This window comes from Labrus mixtus, chromosome 1 (assembly GCF_963584025.1).
Source record: "Labrus mixtus chromosome 1, fLabMix1.1, whole genome shotgun sequence".
Lineage (NCBI taxonomy): Eukaryota > Metazoa > Chordata > Actinopteri > Labriformes > Labridae > Labrus > Labrus mixtus.
In genome coordinates, this window is record NC_083612.1 from 11,934,791 (window position 1) to 11,960,924 (window position 26,134).

The window sequence follows — 26,134 nt, forward strand, 5'->3', positions numbered from 1 at the left end:
ATGAAAGAAAAAAAAGTCACTCCATCAATATCTGTTGGATTTTTAAGCTTACAATTTAAAGAGTAACGATGTTAACAGGCGACTTTCAGCCAAATAAAGACATATGATTGGTGTTTTTGACATTCCAATAAAAAATCTAAACATAGCAACAATCGTTAGGTCAATTTTCATCTTCAACTTTCGGTGTACCTACGATAAACATAGACACATTTGGCCAAAAGTCACCAGTATGCATGGTCACTTTTTTAACCATAACAGCAGTATTACAAAAAAAAAAAAACATCAGCTTTTTGCAATGTCAATAGATTTGATTTCTAAAGAGGCCATGATGACTTAGAACATTTTCACTTACACATGTGTCTAAGTCTGTATTGAAAATCAACAAATAATAGAAAGATTTTGGATCACTGTCTTCACGCTTGCGGCACTCTGAAGGTACCTTCATGTAGGTCAAGCAGCACTTCACAATAAAAGCATCCGGGGCTCCTTATTCAATAATCTCTCTAAAGTACAGGAGGCACTATGCTCTTGCCCAGGTTGTCTTATCTACTGTACTGTGTATTGTAGAAAGTCAACAATGTGTAGTTGTCACAGATGGTTTTGTTGATGTTTTCATGTTTGTTTAGTCAGATGGGTGTTTGATATGCATATCTACACACTGACAGTTCTAAGCCCCAAGATCCAATTTATACAGATGGTCTTTCATCAGCTGTGGGCTTTGAATAGCATGTGATACTTGGCCATTTCTTGTGGTTCGGGTTCTGTTTTGTATATGTGATAGTTTTCCCTCTGAGGATGAATAGAATTATTTATCTCACAGCAAGACTAAATATGAATGCACAGTGCCTGTAATGTGAAATCTGTAACTTTCTCATTATTACCAAATGACAAGAAACATGATTAACCTTCAACAAATGTGAATGCTCAATCAAGCTTTTGAAAAGAGAAATTACACTGAAAACATGTAAGTTAATTTAATAATTAACAATTTCTAATCTTTTTCTTAAGTATTTGACTTTTCCATACAACAACTGCCCAAAGCCTCTTGAGTGATAACTCTGACCAACAGTGACGGGTTTATTTTCCATTACCCCATCTACAAACTCCTTCATAAAAAAAAAAACACAAAATGCTCCTGAAAATCTGAAGAAACTGCAGCCAAGCCTGAAAGTCTGAAGAGTGCTAATGTTGGCACAAAGCAGTCTTAACTTGTCCGCTTTGTAGTCACTGCTCATTGTGTGCAGAACAATTACGGCATGATTGGGCCCAACCCCCTTCTGTATTCAGTTGGAGCATAAAAGGACAAGAAACAGTGACAAACAAAAGATGCTGACAGATTATCTTTTTTCTGGTCTTCTGTAATTATCTCAAAAATCTTGTTCTGTGTCTTGGTTTTTCACTGCATGATGCACTCTTTCCACTTTCCCTATTATTCCTTATTGTAGAACTAGGTACAAAACATGTTTTACTCCTAAGTCATTTTAAATAATTTTGTGATAAGGCTAGTTTAGTAAATATATTGAACATAGTGAAATAACAGTTAGTCTGAGGAAGGAGGAACAGTCACTATGGATGGTGGTGTGACAAGACAACACTCAACACTCCACTTGATTTTTTTCATGACACAACATGGTGACTGAAATGAGGAGTAAAAAAGAAGGGGATGCTGGGAGATGTAGTTGACTGGCTTGGAGAAGCATGCAGCTCACTCAGTAAAAGGGCAGAACCCACCTTCTCCGCTCCCCGGGCCGGCCTCTGTAATTATCTCCATTAGAGAATTTAGACCAAATACTGCACACAAAACCCAGAATTAGTGCCACGAAAAAGGTGGACAGAGAAAGGGGCACCGGCCCAGACACAACCAGTCTGAACATCAACCCATGAAACAACAGACATGCACACTCAACATGGCGCCAAAAGAATAAATTGAAAAGTAAAAAATAAAAGGGCAGACAATAAATAAGAAAAAGACAATATGCACTGATGATGTTATCAATCCTGAATGACATGTGTCTGGAAACACATTTAACATGTATAGGATCAAGTAGGAACTGTTTATAGCTCGTACTTTGCTTTATATGCATCGGTGTTTGAATAACGCTGAACGGTGAAGTTCAGCAATGTGAATGTAAATCTAGAACAATGGATGGAGTTGTCTTAGGATTTGTGCATGTTTTGAGGGAAAAACATAATAATACAAACATGATATAAGAAGAAAAAAAACACCTCATAAGAAAACCTTTGAGCTTTAAAATGCTGTCTGTTTTCTAATAACGAGTAACCTTAAAAAGTAAGACACTCTACAATGGGAGCCACCAAAGAAGAACGCAAGACAAAACACACATTATAGGCGAGAAGGGAGGAAATACATTAAATTCTCCTAAACTTTTGTGAATGTGCCTTAAGAATATGTTACATAGCATCCTTCATGTAGCAGTAAGGATGTACAGATGCCACACCAATAACAGTTTACAGTCACAGCGGTACATTAAAAGGACTCAACAAGTCACACAGAGGGGAATGGCAAAGGAGCAGAGAGAAGACTCGGGCATACATGACTAACATTAAAGGAGCATCTTCTATCTTAGTCCTACTCTGAGAAACAGGGTGTAAGATAGGTGTAGGTCACTTCAAGGATAAAGAAATGCCTAGGCAGGGGGGCTAAAACAAACTCTCACAGCAAACATAACATACCCGGGCTGTCAGGGGAATCTGAACAACAAAGACAAAACACACGTCATAATCAAAGGAACAGAACATTTTCCATGGCAGCTATTCCACATGGAGTGGAGCTATTGAGATAAATGACCATGCTTTACCTTTTTTTCTCTCAGTTTAAGTGAAAATCCAGCTAAAAATACATTCATACTAGCCTCTTACACTACAAAGACCTGTTATCCCAGTGCAATTTTAGTCTCTGGTGCTTTAGATCTATCCATGTTTGGGCATAATAAACCTTCTCGTGTGTTCATAAAGACTGCAGTTGATGTGATATAAAACATCTGTATCTTTTTCCTGCTCTTGTGTGTGGATTATCTACACTTAATGCTTCCTTAGAAAATACATCAAGACCCGCATTTTCTCAGTTATTCTCTCTCGAACAATTCTATGCTGCACATATGTAAAATGTCCAGCAGAAAAACTTTCACTATCTAATGGTTCATAAGACAAGTTAATAAACAGGCATATTTATGTATGTTCAGTCATTAGAAGGAGAACATTTCTGTGAAGGAACAAACTGTGCAACACCACGGTAAGAACAAATGTAATAATGACTGTTTTCTAGTGGATTTTCCTGTTACTCTTGAGAGAAAAATGTTGTTTGATATATCCTCAATAATCTCCTTTAAAATAGTGCCATATCAGTTTGGCAATACAGTGGGGAGAAAGTCAGGCTTTAAAAAAAAACGCTCTACAAACCTGCTTGCTCCATTTCCTCCTCTATATCAACATTGAAATATTCTTAAATAGACACAAATGTGGAAGAAGAAGTCAAAACAAAAAGGTAGAGAAGGACAAACAGTAAATGAATCAAATTAGGATTTTTTTTTAAAATATACTAAATAAAAATATCAAGGTTTATTGTTTTAAAATAAATAAAATTGTCTCTAAATAATTAGAGTTATGGTTTACCTTATGTTTCCACAAATGTATTCATGACTTGTTTAAACTTGATTATAAGAAGTATGAGTATGGTGAAGATTGAATCTTAGTATTTGAGTTTTATGTTTAATAACTGAGATAAAACAGTAACAACATCTTTTTTAAGAGGTACACGACTGCAAACATGAAGCCAGTGGCGCAACAAAAATAATTAGATGAGTAAGTCCAAACAACTTAATGTTGATGACAATGGGATAACGTCTTTCTGAATAAATATTCTCAATTCATTTTCTCTATGTTCTACTCTTTCTTCATTGTCATTAAAGAAAACTGAACAACTGGGGCGGACAATAAAATGTATATATATATCTATATATATACACACACATATATATATGAAACTTAGGAAACTTGAATAGGTGTTATCAAGTTTGCAGAGTTGTCATACCTTTTAAACTGGGGAAAGGTGTTGTTTTCTCCCTTGCTGCCTTGTTGGGAAGGGCCAGATTGGACAGACTAAAACTGGTGCCGTGGTTCTTGTAAAGATTGCCTGTTGTGGGATTTATAAAATTAAAATCACGTTGCTTTCACACTTGCACAAAACTCCTGAAAACTTCCTGAAATTTTTGGGGTGAGCTGCAAGTGTGAACGCAAACAGTCACTATCTTTTCACTCTTTACCCAAAATCTTTCCTGTCGGCCCCCCTAGTAAAACTTCAACATGAATTTGAAGTGAGCTAATGTAAGAATGCAGCTAGAAATATTCTTGCTAAGCCTCCTCAGACCCCGTCCCCTGCTGTGAGTATATGTGTGAACAAGCAGCTCAGGAAGATTTCAGGGGCACCCTGTCTGAAGTTTTCTAGAAATTTTCAGGAGTACACTGATTAAAAAACACTTTAGAAAAACAAGAAAAATAGTATTAAAAAATAGCATTCTATAAGCCGGAGTACTTTCATAAAAGAGTAATAAAGCAAACCTTCGGTAGCCTTAAAATGGGCGTCATATCTCTGGTCTGACAAGAGATATCTGTCTTTTGTGTCTGCAATTTATCATCACCCACATATAGCAGCCCACTATCATGTTTTGCAATGTGGGCATTAGCTGGAAAGAGACCAAAAGGAATTCAAATATTCTTACTAGCAAAGGACATGAGTCCTCCAAGTCCATCATTGCTGCTGTTGGAAATGGTGGAGTTAGGCGAGCTATTGCGTGAGTCTCCCTCCCCATCAGACTCTCCAGGAAGCCTCAGGCTGCTGGGACGTAAAGGCCGCTGTACCCTGAGAAAATGTCAAAAGAAATTACCATGTATCCTTGAAACACCAACATATGCTAATTAAATGGGAAGTCTTAAGCATTCACACCACAACATGACACCACCAAAGATTCAAGACCACCATGAATGGAGAGATTAGTAGATTTGACATGCTGTGTTTTCACAGAGATTTATATTTCATGGTTTGGTCAGAGAGCCCATTTGAATGATGATAGAGCATTCATTCAAGTGATGAACAAGTTTAACACACTTGTTGCCATTGAGGTTCTGGTTGAATCGAGGGGTGTATGACTCCACTTGCTCCTCTGCATCAGGATCATCCTCTGAGGGGAAGCCATACTGAGGCTCAAAGTACGGGTTATCATACTCCTGCTTTTTGTTGGCTTGTTCTGCCAGTCCCGAGTCAACTGCAGGTCTGAGGAATGGCTGACTGCCCAATGCAGGGACAGGGTTCTGTAAAGCTGCACTCGCTGAAGCTTCGATTTCGGGTACTTCACCCTGCTCCTGGAAAAATCAGCACAAGGATTATTGTATAATGTGCAAATCTATCCTCAAGATCATCTTAATCCCTGTCCAAATGAGTCATAACAATTTGATAAAAAAAGTTTCAACAAAATTTAACAACATGCTTAAAAATGAAAACTATACATTAATTGGAAAGTTTACACACATGGTTGACACCCTGGATGATTGTGCTTGGACTTGAGCTTGCAGTTGTGCTGGAGCTGGAGCGCAGAGGTTGTCCATCTGAAGGTTCAGCAGGTCCGTCAACGCTTGATTGACCCGAGCCATGACCTTCCCTGAAGTCCTCAAAGTCATTAAACTCAACCTCACTAGCATCTCCCAGAGCAGCATGGGTAGGCGGGTCCAAGCCTAGAAAAAAGCAAAGGTAAAATATATTACAAGGTAAGAAATAGTAAAATGGGGTCGATGTGTTGCTTTTAATGAGGAGAAAAAAAAACAACTTACTTGGTGTGTCTCCCTGGATGTCACCTTGGATCATCTCACTCACAAGGTCTCCAAGTGAAGAATAGGATGAGCTGGAGTCATCGTACGCCTCACTGTCACTGCCACTGCAACAAATAAAATGTTCAACCAAAAGCTAAAAACTTCAAATAATAAAGTAAAGATTAAATGGGGTCTCATGCAGAAAAGGATCTTGGTCTTGCCTACCTGTCTGTGGGGTCAGACTCATTGCCATCATCCTCCAAGGGACCAGCCATAGCTTCAACAAGCTGAGAGCTCCCATCATACACTCTGTAGACCACTGGCTGTAATTGGTGAGCATACCACTTAGGTTTGTCTCCTATTAAGGAGGGGTCAAATACATCTGGAACACAAGAGAGCGAAGTACAACGTTAACACGTCGTCTGACTTGCATATTAAACGAGAACAGACCTGAAACAAGTCTTACTGTTGTGTATCCTCTGGAATGCAAGGTTTGAAGGGTTGAGAGCCCATTCTCCATAGTACTCCACCGCCTGGGTGTGAGAGAGTTTATCTGCAAAGCAAGAGCGTCGTGGCCGAGACACGAGAAAAGAAGACGCCTGAAACGCCACCACAGGCCGGGGGAAGAGGCGCAATGTGCGAGTGTGCATCTGGAACCCTTGGAGAACATTTGGGGAGTTGAAGAAGCGCACCATGGCAACCCTGTGAAAGACAAACACTTAATTTAGTTGAATACCCATTTTGATCTGTAGTTATTTGATAAATAGGTTCAATCCATAACATCAGCTAGATATATCAGCTGTACCCATTGTGTCTGATAATTCACGGCTTTGCTTTATACTCTTAATGTCAGTCAAAACCCAGTCCTGATTGAATATTTTCTATCTGCCTCTCTCTCTCTCTCTATGCTCAGTTCCTGTTTCTGTACTGTTTCAAATGAGTCTCTTTTCATCTGCAGCAGGAGGAGAAACAAAGGTTGAATGACGACACAGGAATGCAGACATTTTATTGCAAAAGGCTTACAGCTGCAGTAAAAAGTGGATTACAAGTTCTTAGCTATTAATAAGTCAATTAATACGTTTAAGAATGAGTGAGGTAGTTCTAATGGCCCTTTGTTCTTTTCAGCCTTAACATGATTGAAAATAAGGAGATGAAGCTGGTAAGTATTCTAGATATTAAACGAACAAAACAAACAAACACGTTAACTATAAATATTTGTTCTTTTTGGGAGGGGTTTATAAAGGCTCTCTAAATATGAATGTGGTGTTGGTAGAATAACCTTAACATTTTGGCATTTGTTTCATCCATAGTATCAGTAACTGAATTCATAACAGCAATAGCAAACAGATACATATTGGTTATTATCATTGACCTGACCTTATTCCTTGGTCCTTTATTTCCCTGGCTCTTTAAAAATGTAAAAAAAAACATTAACGTCTCACCTGGTGGCTACATCAACAGAATCTACGTCATTGCCGTAAATAAGAGGGTTGAACTCTGTGGATGATGGTGAAGCTTTATCTCGTCCAGGTGGGAGCAGGGGCATCTCCTGACCTTCCTGAAACTTCTCCAGGTTCAGAATTGGCTGGGTGTTCAAGCTCATACTGGCCAGAGCCTAGGACAGGTGACAGTGACACAAATTATAAACAGAGCAGTGGCTCTAGACAGAAATAAAAGAGTTGTTATGGGACACTCCCACGTATGGCATCAACATATGGTTAATAATAACCATTTCTACACTTAATGGGATACTTGAAGATGTAAAACAAAATGGGCCAAAGACACAGTCTGCTACAATGGGGACAAACATGGAGATATTATGGGATAATCCAATAAAATTCATCCAAATAATAATAATCCGTCTTTGTAACAAACATCTGTGTTGCCCATTGGAGTCCTTAAGCAATGCTAGATACTAGGGTCTGAACCCCCTGTTTACTGTCATCAAAATTTATTGTATTCTTATTATATACAGCAGCTGAAAGATAATTTTTGTACATGTTGATGCCCGTGGTGGGTGCGTCATTTTGTAGAGGAGTAGCACAAGGGAAGTAAGTCACTATGCATGGTTTGCCTTGAGGGAACTGCTGCAAACTCGAGTGTCATTGTTTAGCTTAGCATAATGGAACATTTAGTTGCTGGGTCTTTGATGAATGTTAACTCTGTCAGAGTGATAAGCTTCATCATATCTTGTTTTGGTTACGAGAACACTCACTGATGCCAAGATATAGATGCACGCACATTCAGTCATGCTCAAGCCAGAGCTAAGCAGTGTATTAAAAACTGGTCCACAACATTCTGTGACAGTTTTATGCATTTTTATTCAAGTCTTGAAGAGTAGGAGATAAGTAGTAGTGACAAGCAAAATAATGTGTGAGTGAAGAAGAAGAAGAAATCCGTGCAGGGGCATTACACATTCCACGGGAGGAGATATGAGTAACCTTATTTTCAGAGGAGAAGATCTGCTTTTGGGTGATCACGGTCAACCTAACCAGACACTAGGGAGAAAGATGCGAGGAGAATCACATGAAGGCCTGGAATGACTACTTTGTGACTGACACTGGAACAGCACATGATGGAAGGGTCACAACCAGGCCCTTTCCCTTTCTTTTCTTTGTCTCCTTTCAACAGTCCTTCTCCTTTTTAGCTCCGCCCAAATGTGGCTTATATAGATCTTACTTTACTAAGACAAAAATGCCGATGATGGTTTGATTTGTTTCTGTAATCAAAATGATGTCTGTGTTTCAAAATTCCTATTTTACATTCCCTTATTATCTGCCGAAAGGAGACAAGAAAAGACACATTTGTTTTTGTTTTGGAAGGTGATGGACAGTCAGTGGAAGACATAATTTGCAAGACAGAGAGAGAGAGGGTGAAGAAGACCATGGAAGACAGTGAGTTACACAGACAAGGCAATAATGTGACACAAACCAGACTTCACCTACAGAATCAAGCCGCTAAAGGACACATGGAGGCCATCCATGGTGACCAACTGGGACAATGCAGTGGTCACAATGGAGTGGTGATGACGACAAACGACAACAACAACAGCAGATCTTTTCAGAAACATAGATGAAAAAATACTTGCACGATAAAGCACCTGTAGCAAAATAAGCCTTAATGGTATCTTCTTATTGTGAGCAGAAATAACACAACCACCATTTTTTTGGTAAATGTAAATAAATCAGTCACTTGTTAGGTCTGATTTATTTTAGACATCCAGTGTTGAGTGCAAGTATTTGCAGTAACTCTCACATCACATCAGCAGCCTTCTGCTTTGGCATCACAGTCTTTAAATATGAGTTAAACCACCTTTAAGTGACATTTTCTATATTCACAGATGTCAATATTGTGTGCTTGTTTCCAAATACACAACTGCTAATCTGAGGCTTTGCACACTCCTACACACCAGCCTCTCAACACACATCCGCACACGGGGGAGAAAGCTGCCAATCACACATGGCTATAACGAACCGGCTCTGATTCAAGGCATAGTGAACAAAAACAGTGTGTGCAAGGATTATCACCTATAAACTGTTTTTAAATTACTGAAATAGTAAAGTAAAGCTTGCAAAGAAAAGAGGAATGTAGTTTTTAAATCAATAAAACAAACACTGGGTTTTGTGTTTGGACTTCATAAATTGTGAAGCTTTGAAATTGGTTTCTTTTTTCTCTTTGATGCATTCAAGGCAGTGGGTTCCCAACATGAGGTCATCTGAGATCTCAGGGGGGCGTGGGGCTCTGTCTGCTCTCAGGTTGTCAAAATTAGATTTGCAAATATTAAACATAATCATGTAAAACATTACTGGGAAATGTATACAGAAGTCTTTTAGTATGAACATATTCTAACTATTGAAATGTATGTTCATTTTTGAAGCAATGTATCACTTTTTTCTCATGGGTCCTGGGGAGGCTCAGCTTTTCTTGGATATAAGTGGGGGGAAGGGGGGTTCCAAAGAAAAAAGGGTTGAGAACCACTGATTTAACGTATCCTTTCTAACACATCAACCAGAGAGTACAAATAAAAAACAGGGGGTTTTTTTGCTAATTCTTACATTTTTACCTATATTTATTTTTTGATTTGTATTTTCCATTTTCATGTAAACTAAACTAAAGTCAATTATTATTTGTGTTAAAAAGTTCTAATTATGTTATTAAAACTGTGAATGCTATATCATTTTAGTATGTTAAAACATGACATTTGTTTCTTGTAGTGCTGCCACTTTCGAGGTGAACTATGGATAAGAAAAGTTTGAAACCTTCCTCCATGCAGTTGTTAAAATAAGATTTAAATTAAAAATTAAAAAAATACAGAATTACAGAATTAATTTGGGGAAAAGTGTGGGCTTTACTGTATCTTAAATTATAAGGTGACTTAGTGATAATATTAGTAGTTTATAAATGATGTGACATAATGTTGGTGTTGCTTGCAGTGTGGTAGAATATAAAAGTGAGGTGTCCCCATGAATCAGAACCAGATTCTGATATTATGTTAGATAACTGGGTTAGAGGGGCGGGTTAGTTACTATCAGCACAGTATAACTAAAGGTTTGGCTTGGGTAACAGGGTCCTATGATTTGGTTTTACCTCCAAGAGCTAGAGCATGCAAAAAAAAACAGGAAAAAAGAAAAGAAGAAAAACATTTGTTCATGTTAGTGCACCTCAAAACTCAATTCAAATGCTCGCACACTCTTCTACAATACATACAACTCTGCTGAAGAAGGGCCCCTACTCTTCTTACTGCTGGAAAAAAGGTTTTATATTTACACATTTGAATCCACTAACAGTCATGGGAACAAAAATTGCTTGACTCCAGAGTACTAACTGGGTTCCAGAAAATTATCTGCAAAATGCCAGTAATCCCACTGGTTTTAGTCTGAGCCCTGGCTGCGACAGAGCAGCACAGTCTGAAAATGTTAAACAGCTAATAACGTCAGAGGTAACAGACCAGTCACAAGCAGTACCTGTTTGAGATGTTTCTTCAGCTCGCCCGCTTCAGGCTCTGGGAGAGGTGGTAGAAGCTCTGCGTTGGTGGGTGCTATAACCTGTAGACAAAAAAAAAAACAACAAAGATGCAGCTGAGAAGTTGTTAAACTAATGAATGAATTAGATTAAACCTTCAGCATAATCTGGACACTTTAAGAAAACAGAAATAAAAGATCAGAAGGAGGAGTAGAACACCATGTTAACTGACCTTGCTGCTGTCAAGGTCAACAAGCCACAAGTCATCTGGCATTTTGAAATCAGCTTTGTAGAGGAAGAAGCTGGCTGGAACACCTATTATGTATGGCGTGGGGGCGAGAAGGAGCTGTGGGGAGGACAAATTAAACAAGTCAGTCAAGTATTTGACAGCAAAAAAAGACGTTGTCATTTATTCATTTGAAGATATTTATCACAAATGACAGGTTTTACCTGTTCAGCAGAGGCCATGCATGTTGGCAGTAAGGGGATGACAGGGAACATGTACTCCAGAGGATAGATCATTGCCACAAAGGCCATGACGCTCATTGACAAAGCATTGTAATCTCTGGATTGAAGAATGACCTGAGAAAAAAAATAAAAAATACTAAGAAAAACATATAATATTAGGGTTTTTAAGACAAACATCACACACCTACACTTACTGTAACATTTTTAAAACCAGGCACATTTTCACCCAGTTGACCTCTTGCTCTTATGCACTAACAAACAAGTAGTTATCTGCTCTTTCCATATTACCTGTTTGTCTGTAATGTTAAGGTGTGAACACCCACATTTTTCCTTGTGGTAGCAAGATTAAAAACTGAGCCTATATGAAAAATTCATCTTGCGGCACAAAGCCCTTTAAAGGAAACCACTCAGAAAGCTTTCAGACAGCACTTAGTTCAGCCCGACTGAATTTAATTATGTTTAGAATTCATCTTCAAAAAACCAAAATGAATGAGTAAAAGGTCAGCGTTTCATACAGGTGGATATTTTCTTTTCAGTGATTGAACTCGAGGAGGAGAAGGGTAAAGGGACTGCTACATTTAAAAACCCTTTGAGTGGGTGAACATCTTTTTAGGCTGGTGGCCCAGATAAAATCTGTATTTAAGAAATGCTAAGTGACAGAAAAGCAGAGAAGCTATTCAGCATTAATCCAGCAATATGGTGTCTCAGCAGTGTGACCGAAGCTGTGAAGCGTGGGTTCAATTTGGGATGATACAAATAAAGCTGTGCGTCAATGTCACTCTAAACCATGAGCAACAGTAGAAGACTGCTACAGCACCTGCCAAACACGGATTTCTATTTCATCCTTACTAATTCTTTCAGTGGTAACGATAGGAGGAACAGAGATAAAGTGTCTGTGTCTCTGTCAAAGAGCGCACCGTCATCTTTACACCCTTCATGCTTTGTCCATGTGACAGTGAAATGGCTTCAGTTAGCATACATCAAAGAGAAAATGTCTGATGAAGGTCACTCAGGGCTACATGAATTGTCTTTTAAAGAATTCTTGTCCAGGAGAAGAGGGGATACACAGCTGCATCCAAGAACTAACCACCGACCAATCAAAACAAATTAAACATAGTTCCTTTCTCTTTTAAAAAATCATGTTGGTCCTAATTTGGAAGCAGTGAAAGACAAAATAAAGACTATAATGAAAAGCTAAGAGACAGGCCGAGGCAAAGACACTGTGTTTGTCCTTACCTTGTGCTCTAGCAGGACACAGCTGAGGACCTGCAGACAGGCGTCCACACCCAGCAGCTCTAAGGGCAGGTGCAGTGGGAAGTCGACCATGGCGAAGCGAGAGTTGTCAGGTAGGGCAAAGGTGAGAGCCCGTTTAAGATCTTGAGGCAGGACTTCCACGTCCACACGTCTCTGACCTGCCACTGGTACAGGTGACCGCAGTAACCGGTACACCCAGGATTCGATCTCCCGCAGGTCGGCCAGCAGCTGGCTTCCTTTCTCTTCTACTGACAGTGCCCCCGTAAACACACGCCACATGGTGTCCCTGTGAGACGATAAACAGAGGGAACAATCAGAGTTCACGGTTAATTTGATCATTATCTGAACAATTAAAATGTACAATTGAATTCTTTGTATTTGTTTTTGACCCATAAATTGCTTCCCAGCCACAATGTAATGTCTGGATGTTAACTCAAATGACATCTCAGAGCTATTTTGAGGTGTCACATGACAATATGCCTTGATTGGCCCAAATAGTGCTGGGAATAACAACTCTTTGAAGGATGTAAGAACTTAGGGCTTTTTCCTTTCTGAGAGTGGCTGAAAGACATTCTCAGTGTGTTTTATTTAATACTTCTTAATCTGTATTCATTGAGACTGATTGGCCCTTGTTGTGAAAGTAAACAAAAGAGTGGTGCATTTTTATTTCTTCTACAAGAATCTATTTGCATGTGGCAAACTGTCTTAGAGTTGTATTACCACCAACAACTAGACTGGTATGGAGTGGGGAGAGGATTTAGAAGTAAGCTTTGAAATTTGAGAAGAAATCTCAAGTTCCACTCAATCCTATATATTGAGACTGACTTAAAGACTAACTGTTTAAGCAGGAGCTAGAGTAGCTACAATAATTTAACACAGGATGAAAAACATAATTTGGCCTCACTTTTTTAAACACAAAAAAATGGACATGCAAAATACGTTAGGCTTAACAGATAACATGTTGCAGTCATTTTAGGGTTACAGTTTTTTTTTTTTAAATTAAATTAATTTCTCATTTTATTGCTCCAAACAGCTACCACGAGGCCTCTGCAAACACTCATTGTAATCTCTTATATGATGGGCAAATGAAATTGAAAACACAGGAGACACTCTTAAGCAATTGCTGTTACATTGATTTGAAAACCCTCCACTCTTCACATGTAGGGTGCCATTAAAGCATCTCTGGAGTGTGTACTCAGTGTGTGTGTGTGGCAAGGATGGAGATAAATCATTAGTCCTTTGAAGCCCTCCCACCTACTGCAGTGCAGCTGCTACCCAAAGGCAGCCAGAGACCCCAATCTGTCAGAGCCGCCATAGCACAAAGTGCTCACAGCCATTTTGCAATGGCTCTCTTCCTTCTCTGTCATTCCCACACAGTATTTCAACCAACCATGTCAAGGGAAAAAGACCCTTAGGTCAGTGAAGCCTTTTGGATGAATGGCCATTTCAAGGTTGTCAGAGAAACAAAACCTTAAATACTGAAGCTGTATGGAATCTACCAGAGCATACTACCAAAGGAAACAAATGTGAAGGCATGAGATTAAGTGTGAATCAGACAGTCCTATAATCTATTTTAGTGATGTAGAGAAAAGCTGCACAGCCTCTTCAGCCTTATATAGATGACTGTGATGACCGCCAATAATACTGAGTCTAAGCCAAAGTGCAATGACAGCCTTATTTATACTTTTTCACTGCAAAATTGCAACCTATTGTGTTCTCCATGGCAACAAAAGAACAGCTGTTATTGCCAGATTACAACATAATGAAACATCAAAATAAGGTGCTCACCTCAACCCTGGTGGTTAAGAGAAAAACCTACAACATGACTTATCTTTTACTCTGAGATTTTGCTTGAGATTTTGAAGTACCTATGATTATATATATTTTATGATGGAAAAAAGAGGATGGTCTAGACCTGATCTTTTTGTGAAGTGTTTTGAGATAACATTTGTGATGAATTGGCCCTATACAAAAGATTATTATTGATGATTAATTATAGTGACAGTGCATATCTAAAAAGCAGCTCAATCATCAAGAAAAAACAACAACTGTCATATCCAACCTACTTTCCCCTCTTCACACCACAATTTTTGTGACAAAGTGTAAGTCTAAAACATTGGACCAAAAAGAGCGCCGAAAAAGTCTTGATTACTCCGCATTTGAAGTGTTTTTACTTCACATTCACATTTATAAAACATATCAGCTGCCCCTAGAACACTGGATTAAATAATATTTGCTGTGATACAAATCATTCGAACAAAACAGTGGTATTTTGGTTGCCATTATTTATCTTTCAGGGGGAGTGTGAAAGTTAAAAAGAACCCTGTGAAAACATGACACACGCCGCTGCAGATGGCCTGCAGGACTGCATGGAGCCACAGACAAAAGCTCTTGTATGATCTCTGTTTACTCTGCCACACATACATAGACATAACAGGTGGACAATGAGGGAAGCAGATGGAGGGATGAGAAAAGCAGTAGGCTTTGCAGAACACATCTACAACACAGCTAAAACAACACATTTATGCTATTATTGATAACTATTCCAGTCTTGAATTTTCAATACCGAAGAATAAAACAGCAATTGTATAAATGCTGTTTGTGTGGTCTACAGTATGGCATGATGAACAAACGGATGCTATTCAAACACTTACAGATGATGAGTGCTAATGACTCTGTGTGAAGCATAAATAGGCGAAGATATTATAATTTACTAAATAAGCAAAGCACATGCCCGGGGCGAAAAGATTCATCGCTTTCTGTTGACTTTTTGATCAATCAATATCAATACTGTCTGCTAGCGGAAGAACAAAAAACCATTTGTGTTGGGAGACATTACCAACAGGCTACAGAACTAATATTTTAGAAGTATCTCAATCTATAAGAAGATACAAGTCAATGCAGGTAATAAGAAATTAGGCATCAGTTACAAGTTTTGTTTACTAATTTGGAGACTAAGCTGCAAGGCCTGGTTTCAGTCTTTGTTAAAAATAATGACCCTTGTTGATAATATCAAATAGTTGTAAATGTCTACATATTATACCTCTGTCCAATCATTTGGATCATATCCCAGCATTTATGAGGAGGAAGGGACACAGATAAAATGATTAATATTAACTTTGACATCAAACCTTTTCTACTCTGCTGTAAACAGAGAACTAAAAATATCCTTTGACTAACTGTTTGAAACTAGCAACAGGCTTTTTTCCCCCGTGCATTTTAGTCCTTGGTGATATCAGAGGGATGGCGGTTTTCCCCTCCAGCTGGAGTGGACTTCAGGGTATGATAAGTTAAACTCAGTCTCTATGAGCCATTTGCTTTAACAAGTTTTACCCCCTAAAGCAGGGGTGGGCAACTGGCGGCCACAAGCGGCCCCCATCAACCCTCAACGTGGCCCTCAGTTCAATTTTTACATATCAATTAGTTGGAAACATGAAGAAAACATGACAAAATCTGCCATGAAATCATGAAAACCAGAAATATGTCCATAATAATATCTGATCTCTGGTATATGTTGAGTTAAATTTGAGACATAATTGACTGTAATTGTTTTGGAAACTACAATTTGGCCCTCTGGCAATGAGAATTAAATTATTGTGGCCCTTGCTGAGACCAAAGTTGCCCATCCCTGCCCTAAAGGCTGTGAAGTTAATAACACAGAACATACAGACAATTTTTAAAGGAATTGATTCATGTTGTACTGACAAGTTGATAATTAAAATTGATGGTGTGAAAGTAAGTGTCATGGGTTCGTTAAAACCAAGGATATTATACCCATGGTATATACATGTACTGAACTTTTGGCTTAAAGGCTGCACAACAAAAAAGGTCAAGAAGTGTCAAAAACAATAAGTGTTCCTTGACTGGCAAGTAAAAATCTGCTGAGAACTAAAGAAAACATTTAAATTAAATTAGCCATGCACTAGTCTGTAATGATACACCAAAAAAAGAAAATAACAACATCTCAGTAAACTTCAAGAAAGCAACAAAAAGTAGATGCATGTTAAGCCTCACCTTTGGGTGGCACGAGGGAGGCCCGCTCGTTGGGTTAGCCTCTGACTGCAGCAGTCCACCAGCCTCTTAAGAATATATAGGCATTCCCTAAAGGTGGAGAAGAAGGGGTAGTGGCTGAGTATGCACAGCGAGGTCAGTGTGCTGTTGCGGTTCCTGGCTGCCATTTTAGCAGCATTTCTTCTGTGCTGTGGGGACTTGCCAGCATTTAGCTCGGACCCTGGTTGTCCACTATCCTCTCCTGAGGCAGGCGGAGGTGCTGACTCTGCTCTTTTGGATGGAGATTTTGAGGATGGTGGGCCTCCACCACTGCCATCAGACCCTTCACTGGCCGCCTGTGCTGCTGTCTCTGTGTGTCCACTCTTGTCCCCACGAGCACGGTGATGTCCTCGCTGAAAAGATCGGTAGAAGTTGACGCAGATTCCGTAGCGGGTGATTCCTGAGTCCTTGTCTGTCAGCGTGAAAACAAACGAGGAGTCGTCACGGAGGCTAACCCTGCGCTGGCGTATACTCAGGCAGCCCTCTGGTTGGCAGAAAAACACCACGTCTGGTGGAAGTGGGAAGTCATTGTGGTCCTCCAGCGGGTAGCGGCGGAGGAGCTGAGGTGTCTGGGCCACATTGTCACTGCTTGGTTGCCTGGAGGGTCAAACAACATAATTTAAGTTGTAGCACTGCAACTGTCATGACATCTGTTTTCTTTACCAACTCTGTTCATTTTGTGCACTTTTATATTGTGTATTATTTGAAAGAGTCTCTAAGTGGTGAGAGAAGCATTTCATAAAGGAATCTTGGGCTTTGATTATTTGCTCACAAAGCCCTGACCATGGTCAAATGTCTTGGTTTGTTAAGCTGTTAACATCTGGTCAGGGGAGTTAAACAAATAGCAACCACTCAAACCTACAACTCTTTAAATTGCCCTTGTGCGTAATACTTTGATGCCTGAAAGTTCTAGTAGAGAGACTCAGTGACCCTGAGAAAGTCACACACTGGACAGTGGTCTCCCCCATGGCTAATGAGCTTGAGACAATGTGCTTCTATGCTTTATTATGCACGCTTAGACATGTGGTAGTGAGATATCAGCATTTCAATACAGCAGGGTCTAAACAGCACCCCCTTAAACATTAACTGATACTGTATCTAAAATGGCATTTTAATTTGTTTTAGTCCAGGACAAATGTTGGAAATAGAGGGACAAAATAGTGTGTTAAGAAATTGAATTGTTGTTCACCACTAAAAAACAAGTTACTTCAATGATTTTCTTGTGATGCATCTATTTAGCCTTTTGTGACTCTGATATTCCTTTAAAATAAATATATTCCTTTAAAATAAATATATTCCTTTAAAATTCCCGATCATGATCCTACCTTGCTCCGACCACCACCAAGTAGTCGAGAAGACGAGGGCACATTTTCTTTTTCTCCATCTTGGATTTACCACGTCACGGCATCCAGGATTTATGTTCCCTCTTGGGTCAGTGGTGTCTTGCCATCACAAGTTGTACAATTCAGTTGTAAAGTTGCAACACAGCTCCTTGAAGATCATCTTGAAGGTTGAATGAAATAGAGTCAAGCCTGTAACACAAGAAAAATATGTGGAAACATTTTGAGTGTAATGTAAATGGGTAGTAAGTTCAGTCATTATTTATTACTTTTCACATGAAGCCTCTCAACAGCATCTGAAAAGTGAGTTAAGAGACATGAAATCTACTGAGCTCTTTCGGTATCTGAGATTTTCAACGAGAAAACAACGGTGTGTTGTTCTGTCCTGATGACCAGAAAGCCAATTTTATTCGCAAATGACCAGACTCAGATAAGCAGAGATACAAAGATTTTTCTCTCTCTAGTTTATTTCTGCGTCTGCCACTAAAGAAACTAAAGTCTGAAACTAATTGCCTTTTCTTGGAGAGTTAATCATTGGTGAAACCATGGGAAAAACAGCTTTGAACACCACACAGTGATAGTTGATGATTTAAGATCTTTTCTAGGTATCAAACAGCACTGTAGCTCTGCTGGAGAAGTCATGTCGACATAACAGGAAAATAATGATATTAACAAACACAGCATAGAATAAGACACAGCTTGAAAAACCCAAGAGATGTCAAATGTCTGGAAATGTTAGATATTATCCCAAATAACAAGAGGAGGTAACACCACCCACTTGATTACACTTTGTCATAGTTGTTTTAGTTAATATTTTTCTGTCAGCTCGCAGCCATTCTGTTAGCCGGCTGTTTTTGTTGGAGGATAAAGACTTTTCAGTCGAGGCTTGCTCACATAGTAAGCAGCTTAAGGGTCTCTGTGGAATAAGTACCCTTCAGAGCTTGAAACATGGTCCTCACAGCACTGAGACCGACAGGTAACTTCAGGAAATTCAACCAGAAACTCTGTAGATGGTTATTCACCAACATGGAGTCACTTCGCCTTGCTATCTTCCCAAAGTAACGATAACACAAGACGTTGTTAATGACTGAAATGTATGTCATATCTGGACAAACATAATGTACACTTGTATACCTTGGCAGCTTTTTCATGCCAAGAAGACAAAAAAGTGATGCCTTCGTCTACATCACAAGCGAGCAGGATGTGCTTAGGCCAAGCAAACTTTAACAACACTGGTGCTTCATCATCTCAAAGACACATTGTCCTGATGTACTCTCATGAAAGTATGATGTGAACAGAGTTCCATTGCATTGAAGAAAAAAAAACAATACAAGCAAACCACCCCTAGGTATTTACACGAGGCACAGCTTTTAACACTTCTATCACAAAATTTACAGAAACACTAGACACTCTCACATGTCAGCAGGTAATTTCATGTTATCCTTTCAGTCATACAGTTTTGATATGCATAAGGACCATGCTATTTTTCCACACAAGGTGGTCAGAAGTCAGGATGAAACCCCAACCTATAGTTTCATTTACAGCGTGATTGATAAATGTTGTAACAAAACGGCAGCTCTAAAAATAAGTCCTCTCTGTTTCATCATAAGACATATGCATCAAAACCTGACTGCAAACTCCTGATGCTTGAGTCTACAGAAACTCATATACATTCTTACATAATTATGTAACATGCTTCTAATATTGTATTTTTAGTCACAGTGGAGCAGGGGGAGTGAACAGAAAATCTAAAGGTGTTAGAATATATCTAACAGTACGAACCTATGGCAGCAGAAGATGCCAGGAGAAAAGCAAACACTATACATACACATTACTAATGCAACATGTAGAAACTCCACCCTGAAACACAAACACAATACACAAATATCATACCCTAATGATGGTGATGATATCCTACAATGTATGTATACATTCTAGTAGAAAAAGTTGGGAGTAATTTAAGGTCTAAATTACAAGACATGTTTAACTTGGGGGGTAAGTCTATAGCTATAACTTTAAGCTTCATTTGGTTATGTTACGCCATTTGTGAATTTATTCTATTAAAAATAAATTAGCCGACCTTTAGCAGAGCTAGAATAAGTGATTTTCAATGACACAATCTGGAGATACAGTATTTACAGCCGCTCCTTTGAGCATGAGTCACATGTCATGGATATGCAAATCGTTGCTGCGCTGGGCTCAAGTGACACAGAGTAAAGCCATTCCAGCAAATAGCCTATGCCTACCCAGAGAGACCGAAAGCGACATGGTGCAAGCGAGCACACCCACTGAATGTGGTGTTGTTTAAGAACACAAACAAAGCCACATTAAGTGGGTGAGGTATTCAATACATAGGGGGAAGAATACTAGTTTACCTGATTTCTGTGACACAATTAAATTTCATTGTAAGCACTGACATCTGCTCTGACATGAGTAGGAGGCGCTGCTGTTTGCGCAATGAGCATATGTGACACTCAGAGCAAAACATTCAGAAGACCGAGGGGACACAATCTGAGCCATAGTCAGGCACAAATCACTTTTAACGCTTCTTTTATTTACCCGCCACTTTGGCTGGTAGGTAGGTTAAGTAATCAGTGCATGGTGTGTGCACTACAACCAAATACAACCAAATGTGTTATTATTATAACCGGTGATGACAGTCTGGCAAACATTTGTGGTAGACCATGCCAGTTCTGGTATACCAGTTTACCGCCCAACCCTAGGGCAAACCCATTAAAGTTGATGGTTAGAATCATCAGTAGAGAAGATCCCGCGAGGGCTCGCAGAGCAACAGTCACTTCCTCTTTTTTCTTTTATGTGTGATTGTTCTCAATGAGTAACCCAGGATCAACAGCATGGCGATGGTGTGGGCTATGAACTTTACAACCCAATCTCAAAATGACCCCTCAGTGTTGCTATTGAGAGCAGAATCATACGCCATTCTCTCCTCTGCAAAACAAACAGAACCCGTTATTAAACCTGGCAAGACAGATAAAACTGTTCCTCTGGATTTCAGGGGCTTCGAGGTGAGCTGACACAAAATGAAGCTCTGTGTGTTTCTCAGATCATTTGACATGCAGACCTCCACTTACTTCACTCCTTTATTTGGCTGTATTATGTAGTCTAAAACATCTCAAACTTAAATTAATTAGTTTGCGCACTTTATGGGCAAATGATCCTGTTTCAGAGCTGATATAGGGAGTGGTAAAACAGATCACGTTCGGATCACACTGTCTTCGATCATACAGGAATCAGCTGCGTGTGACAACAATCAGTAGTTTCACATTAGTAACGTCACAGCCTGCTGTAGTCTGTTGCTGTAAGCTTAGACAAACTCTGTTAAATAGCGCTGTGTTCACTGAAGATAGTTCCTAAACACCTGCTGTTGTCTTTCATCTAGCTCACAACATACGCTGCAGGTACACAGACACACACATCCACTAAATGAATGGTGTGTCTTTTACATGTTCAACAATGTAAGACGTGTAAAAAAAAAAGACTTCTGTAGATTACAGAAAACTTGTTATTCACCAAATTTAAAAGCACTTTCTAGATAAAAAAGAGAGTTCAGGTTTCAGGTTCAGGTCTAACAGCTTCTACTATCATACAACCAGATGATAACTGTATGACACAGACAGAGTAAGAGGAAACAGAGAAAAGTTGCGGCCAGAACCATGGGGGTCTGATCCAAACGAAGCATGGAACATCACCTGGCGCTGCTGTTGTAGCTCATATTTGTTTTATTTGTTTATTTGGATCCCCAAGAGCCACTACCTAAGTAGCAACTACTGTTCCTAGAGTCCACTCATACAAACATGAAATTAAAAAAGAGACACAGGAGAATGTTAATCAATTACTTTTTTTCGTTTGTTTTTTCACAACAGCAAGGCGGAGGCGCTGCAGAAAACACTGTAAATGTATTTTTTTTTCTGTTTTTGCTCGATCCATAAAAAACTGATTTGATCCGTGATACGATCCCAACAATGGGATTTGTAATCCTTCACACCACTACGTGAAAGTCTATCAGGCACGTTTGCATCCTTCTCTAGCAGAAGCATCACATTTCCACAGAGGTGTCCATTTCAGAGACATTTCAGAGGCAGTGCCCCTTAAAGACGCCTGATAGACTTTGCGTTGTTTTATTTATTTTCTGTGGTTTGAGCTTTGGTTACAAATGTCACTCACTTTTCTCAATAGCTTTCTTTAGACTGTATTTTTGTAAACAAATACAACAAAGAATGGAACATACAGTTGGTCATCTATACACCCTAGATATCTATGCTCATGGAAATACATGTCAATTCATACGATAGTGGCTCAGTTATCAACTCTCGAGGTAACATACACACTTAATTTTCCCAAAACTACAAAGATGATCCTGTCCTCAGATTTATGAAGAAAGGTGATTCTCTCCATAGTCCATACCTTCAATATCAGTCACAATATCTATTCAGTCTTTTTCTCAATTGATTTATCCGTAACATGATATCGTAAGAGATTATTTATCCATTAAAACAGAAAGTATGAACCTCCAAAATAATTGTTATTCATTCAACACCAATGATTTTTTCCTAAAGTTACTTTGCAGACCTTACTCTGGGCTCATAGAAATTAATATGAGCATGTTTCCCATTTTGGACAGCTTTAAAGTCTAATCAATCAATACATCATGATAATAATAATCAGACGATTATTTGCTAATTGAAATTAGCATTAGCTGCAGCTCTTAAAATGGCAAAACAGAAATAATTAAATGGTTTAATTTTAATTATTTTGTTGCACAATTAGGTTGGATTTATTAGCATTCTAACCATGACAACCTATAATGGGATTAACATTTTAGGTGTATGATTAATAGGCACAAATGTAAACTGTAGATAAATGTTGATAAGTGGATTTGATGCTTCACAGATGAGAGCTCATCTGGCAAAAAACAGACCAGTCACACAAAGATAACAGGGCTCACTAATAGGCTGCATGCAAGCCATGAGTGGGACACCACAGTCTGACATCCTGACATAGGCTGTCATTAACCCAAACAGCCATGGCACAGAGGCAGAGAGATGCAGCTGTGTCCAGCTGACATTAGGACTGACTTTATCACAGAGGGCTGCGGATGCATTATGGGTCTAATTATCTCTAATAGCTCAAAATGTGAGCAGAGGAGCCCTCACAGAGGGACATAAGACAAATGTGATTCATCTAATCTGGATGGAGAACTGTGGAAAAATGGTCACATAAATGATGACATTAGGCGGAATTACCTAATAGATCCAAAACAGATAATGTTAACCGACACATTAGTATCAAAACGCAGTCACTCTGATAAAAAGATTATTTCTAACTAACTAACTTTTGGAAAGATACTAAACTGGTCCTCAGATGAAAGGGCAAAAAAGAGTAATGAGTAACCTGAATCAGCTTAATGTCACTCATCACATTTGGTGAAACTATTCAAATACACTGGAAGCCGTAAAGTCTCCTTATGCATGTTCGTGAACACGAAACGGTGGGCAGAAACCAACTGCAACATGTACTGCTGCATGTAAAGAGGAAGATTTGGGGAGTATTCCCCAAATATAACCACCTATCTAAAAAAGAGGCTACTTGTACAAATTAAATAAAAGGTTGTATCAGTTACAAAATGATATTCGGAATTTGAGGAAATTAGCTAATCCATTCTTGACAGGGTTTACATACGGAATGAGTAACTAGGCAAATGCTGTCCAATGAAACTGTTAAAGAAGACACATTTCAAAGAGCATTTAATTTCAAAGAGGACTGAAGCATGTCTAGTTGAGTCAGCTTTATGTCAGCACACATCACATTTGTTAAATTATAGATATGCACTGCAAGTCTAACAGCCTGCTTTTGCAAGTCAGTGAACAACAAGACCAAATTAAACTGTCATTTAATATCATTACGTATATTATCTTTTAAAAAATGAATAAAGGGTCTTTGTGTTGAGGCAATCCATTTAGAAAGCAAGTTTTTTGAAAAGTTCTTCCTTATTTTTCTACATGATGGGACAACTCTGACATGTTGGAGAGCAGTAACCATTTCCTCAGAACGATGGCTAACTATGGAGAGGAAATAATGCCAAGAACATAATTTATTCTAGCAGTAAGGACTAGGCCTGTACAAGATCTTACACTTTTTATCTTACAAAAACCATCAGGAGGACAATGAATTAACATGCAGGTCTGGCAAAATGAATGCGTCCTGGTGCAAAGCCAAAATGGCTATTATATGAAGCAGCAGAGCTGGAGGCAGACCCATTGAGCACAAAGGCAGAGCAGGACCATAGTATTATTTATAGCCATGGATGGATACAAATTCACTCATTGTATTTAACTATTGAGCTTGGTATTGAACCTTGTTTCTGTCGCTAGAAAAAACAAGATAAAAAAATAACCACAACACTAGGTCTTCAAAGGCAAGATAATGATGAGGGTTAACACAACAGATGATTGTGGTCAGAGTGGTCTGCAGGCAGAACTCTCTGGTTATATAAGCATGGAGAGGAGCTAGATATGAATCACAAGCCTCCAATATGGCCTGCACTTCTTGCCAGTCACAGCGAACAACAGTGAGAAGAGATGATGAAGCCTCTTGAATTTGTTTTAGTTCAGTGCTGACACGCAAACAAGAAAGCAGATGAAGTGTTGATTAAGAAAGTATTGATCTTTGCACTCTCACTTTTAGATTTCAATCTTTTTATATTGAACCAATGGTGCAGTGTGCCGTGGCTGAACAGATGTAAGAACTATTTTGTTGCCTGGTAGTAGCACAAAATGAGAGCGAAGGCATAGACAGATGTACTCTCTAATAATTTCTTAACAATTTCTAGGAGACATTTTTTCCATAATCATTTTCCTAGACCTTATCCCGCCTTTGAATCAATTTCCTGGCTGCAAAACTCACTTACACATATCTAATTAGTTTTCTGTTATCTGTTTCCATAGGCAAATCATTTTATTTGTTTAACTTTGCATTCAATTCTTAGGTATCACACGTGAGGTAAAAGTGCAGAATGGATGCAGTGGTGTGGGGAAAGGATGCATTTGTTGTCATCTTGCAAGCTGTCAAGTCAAATTGAGTCTGCCAAGCTTCTAGCTCTGTCTTGAGTGACAGGCAAAGACTTCGGCTCAGTGTGCTGAATACAACAATGATTACATACTTTGTTTTTTTGACTGATTTTTGTTTATTTTAAAGGCTGAGTAACTCCAGTGCAGAGAAGATGATGTCTTTATTTGTCATCACAAAGTCATTTGTCAAGCTTTTATTGGGCTGTTTTACAATATTGCACTGAGGGTTTCACATCCCAATAAAATTTTACTTCAGGTTAGGTTGCAGTGTCATCGAGACACCATGAATTGCGACTCTCTTCCGCTTTCATTAAAGTCAATATACATAATCAAAAAGAGGGGATTTTCTTTAACAGACCCAAAATCATAGTGTTGTGAAAAACTGATGTATTGGCCTCTACACCACGCACTGCACTATAAGAGCAGAGTGCTTTACGAGCTTGTGTCGATTAAAATATTTTTTCATGTTGGCGGGGGAATAAAAGCTGTCTTGGTATCGTTCATGTGTCAGAGCAATATCTTTAAATGAAGCCAATAGAATATGGTATCAGAAAAGGAAACAGTTGTAACTTCTTAAAGTGAGAGGCTCAGCCAAAATCATAACCAGGCGCTTGCATCTGAGGCAAACCATGATTGTGTAAAAAAAAAAAAAAAAAAAAAAAATTGAGTTATTGTTGTGTTTTAGATCTGGAATAAGAAGATAGTTTATGATATTGAGTACTGTGTACTACTCTTTTGTCAATTCTAAGTATTTTGCTCTGAAATAAACCTGACTCATATTCTAGACCTATATTTTACTTTACAATAATACTTTGAACTGTACAGTGAAAGTTGAAGAAAAAAATACATCAACGTATACATTTGGATTAACACTGAAAGATATGTATTTACCCATACTCTACTTTTACTAAGGATGTAGATGGCATTGCTCCTACTGGACTGCATTATTATGCTGCTAAAACATTTCCCCTACCTACGTACAGAGTAGACGTATATGAGAATACAAGAATAGCTATATATTTGGAAAAACACATTTGAATATACATATTCAGCCGGCCTACAACACCGTGAACCATCTCAAAGCTAGTCATAGATATAAATAAGTAGTATTACCATTCAAATTATAATCTTTATGACGTAGACGGGCTG

The 26,134-nt window shown here is 38.8% G+C and overlaps 1 protein-coding gene across 5 annotated transcripts in view; it reads right to left on the minus strand.

The window, feature by feature from the left end:
- The window catches only part of madd (MAP-kinase activating death domain), a 50,638-nt gene that overhangs the window by 23,469 nt on the left and 1,035 nt on the right, over positions 1-26,134 (minus strand). For 3 of the 5 annotated variants that reach the window (XM_061064863.1, XM_061064707.1, XM_061064641.1), the window contains exons 2-15: positions 17,883-18,089; positions 16,522-17,154; positions 12,490-12,793; positions 11,236-11,367; positions 11,018-11,131; positions 10,788-10,868; positions 7,266-7,438; positions 6,290-6,525; positions 6,049-6,205; positions 5,845-5,948; positions 5,546-5,748; positions 5,126-5,379; positions 4,740-4,879; positions 4,052-4,153 (exon numbers count right to left, since the gene is read on the minus strand). In XM_061064863.1, coding sequence (XP_060920846.1) covers positions 4,052-4,153; positions 4,740-4,879; positions 5,126-5,379; positions 5,546-5,748; positions 5,845-5,948; positions 6,049-6,205; positions 6,290-6,525; positions 7,266-7,438; positions 10,788-10,868; positions 11,018-11,131; positions 11,236-11,367; positions 12,490-12,793; positions 16,522-17,154; positions 17,883-17,941 — 2,692 coding nt within the window. In that variant the 5' untranslated portion in view covers positions 17,942-18,089. Of the gene's footprint in view, positions 1-1,731; positions 1,792-3,420; positions 3,463-4,051; positions 4,154-4,739; positions 4,880-5,125; positions 5,380-5,545; positions 5,749-5,844; positions 5,949-6,048; positions 6,206-6,289; positions 6,526-7,265; positions 7,439-8,264; positions 8,322-10,787; positions 10,869-11,017; positions 11,132-11,235; positions 11,368-12,489; positions 12,794-16,521; positions 17,155-17,882; positions 18,090-26,134 lie in introns of all 5 variants that reach the window. The other 2 variants (XM_061064556.1, XM_061064787.1) reach the window with 2 other exon arrangements.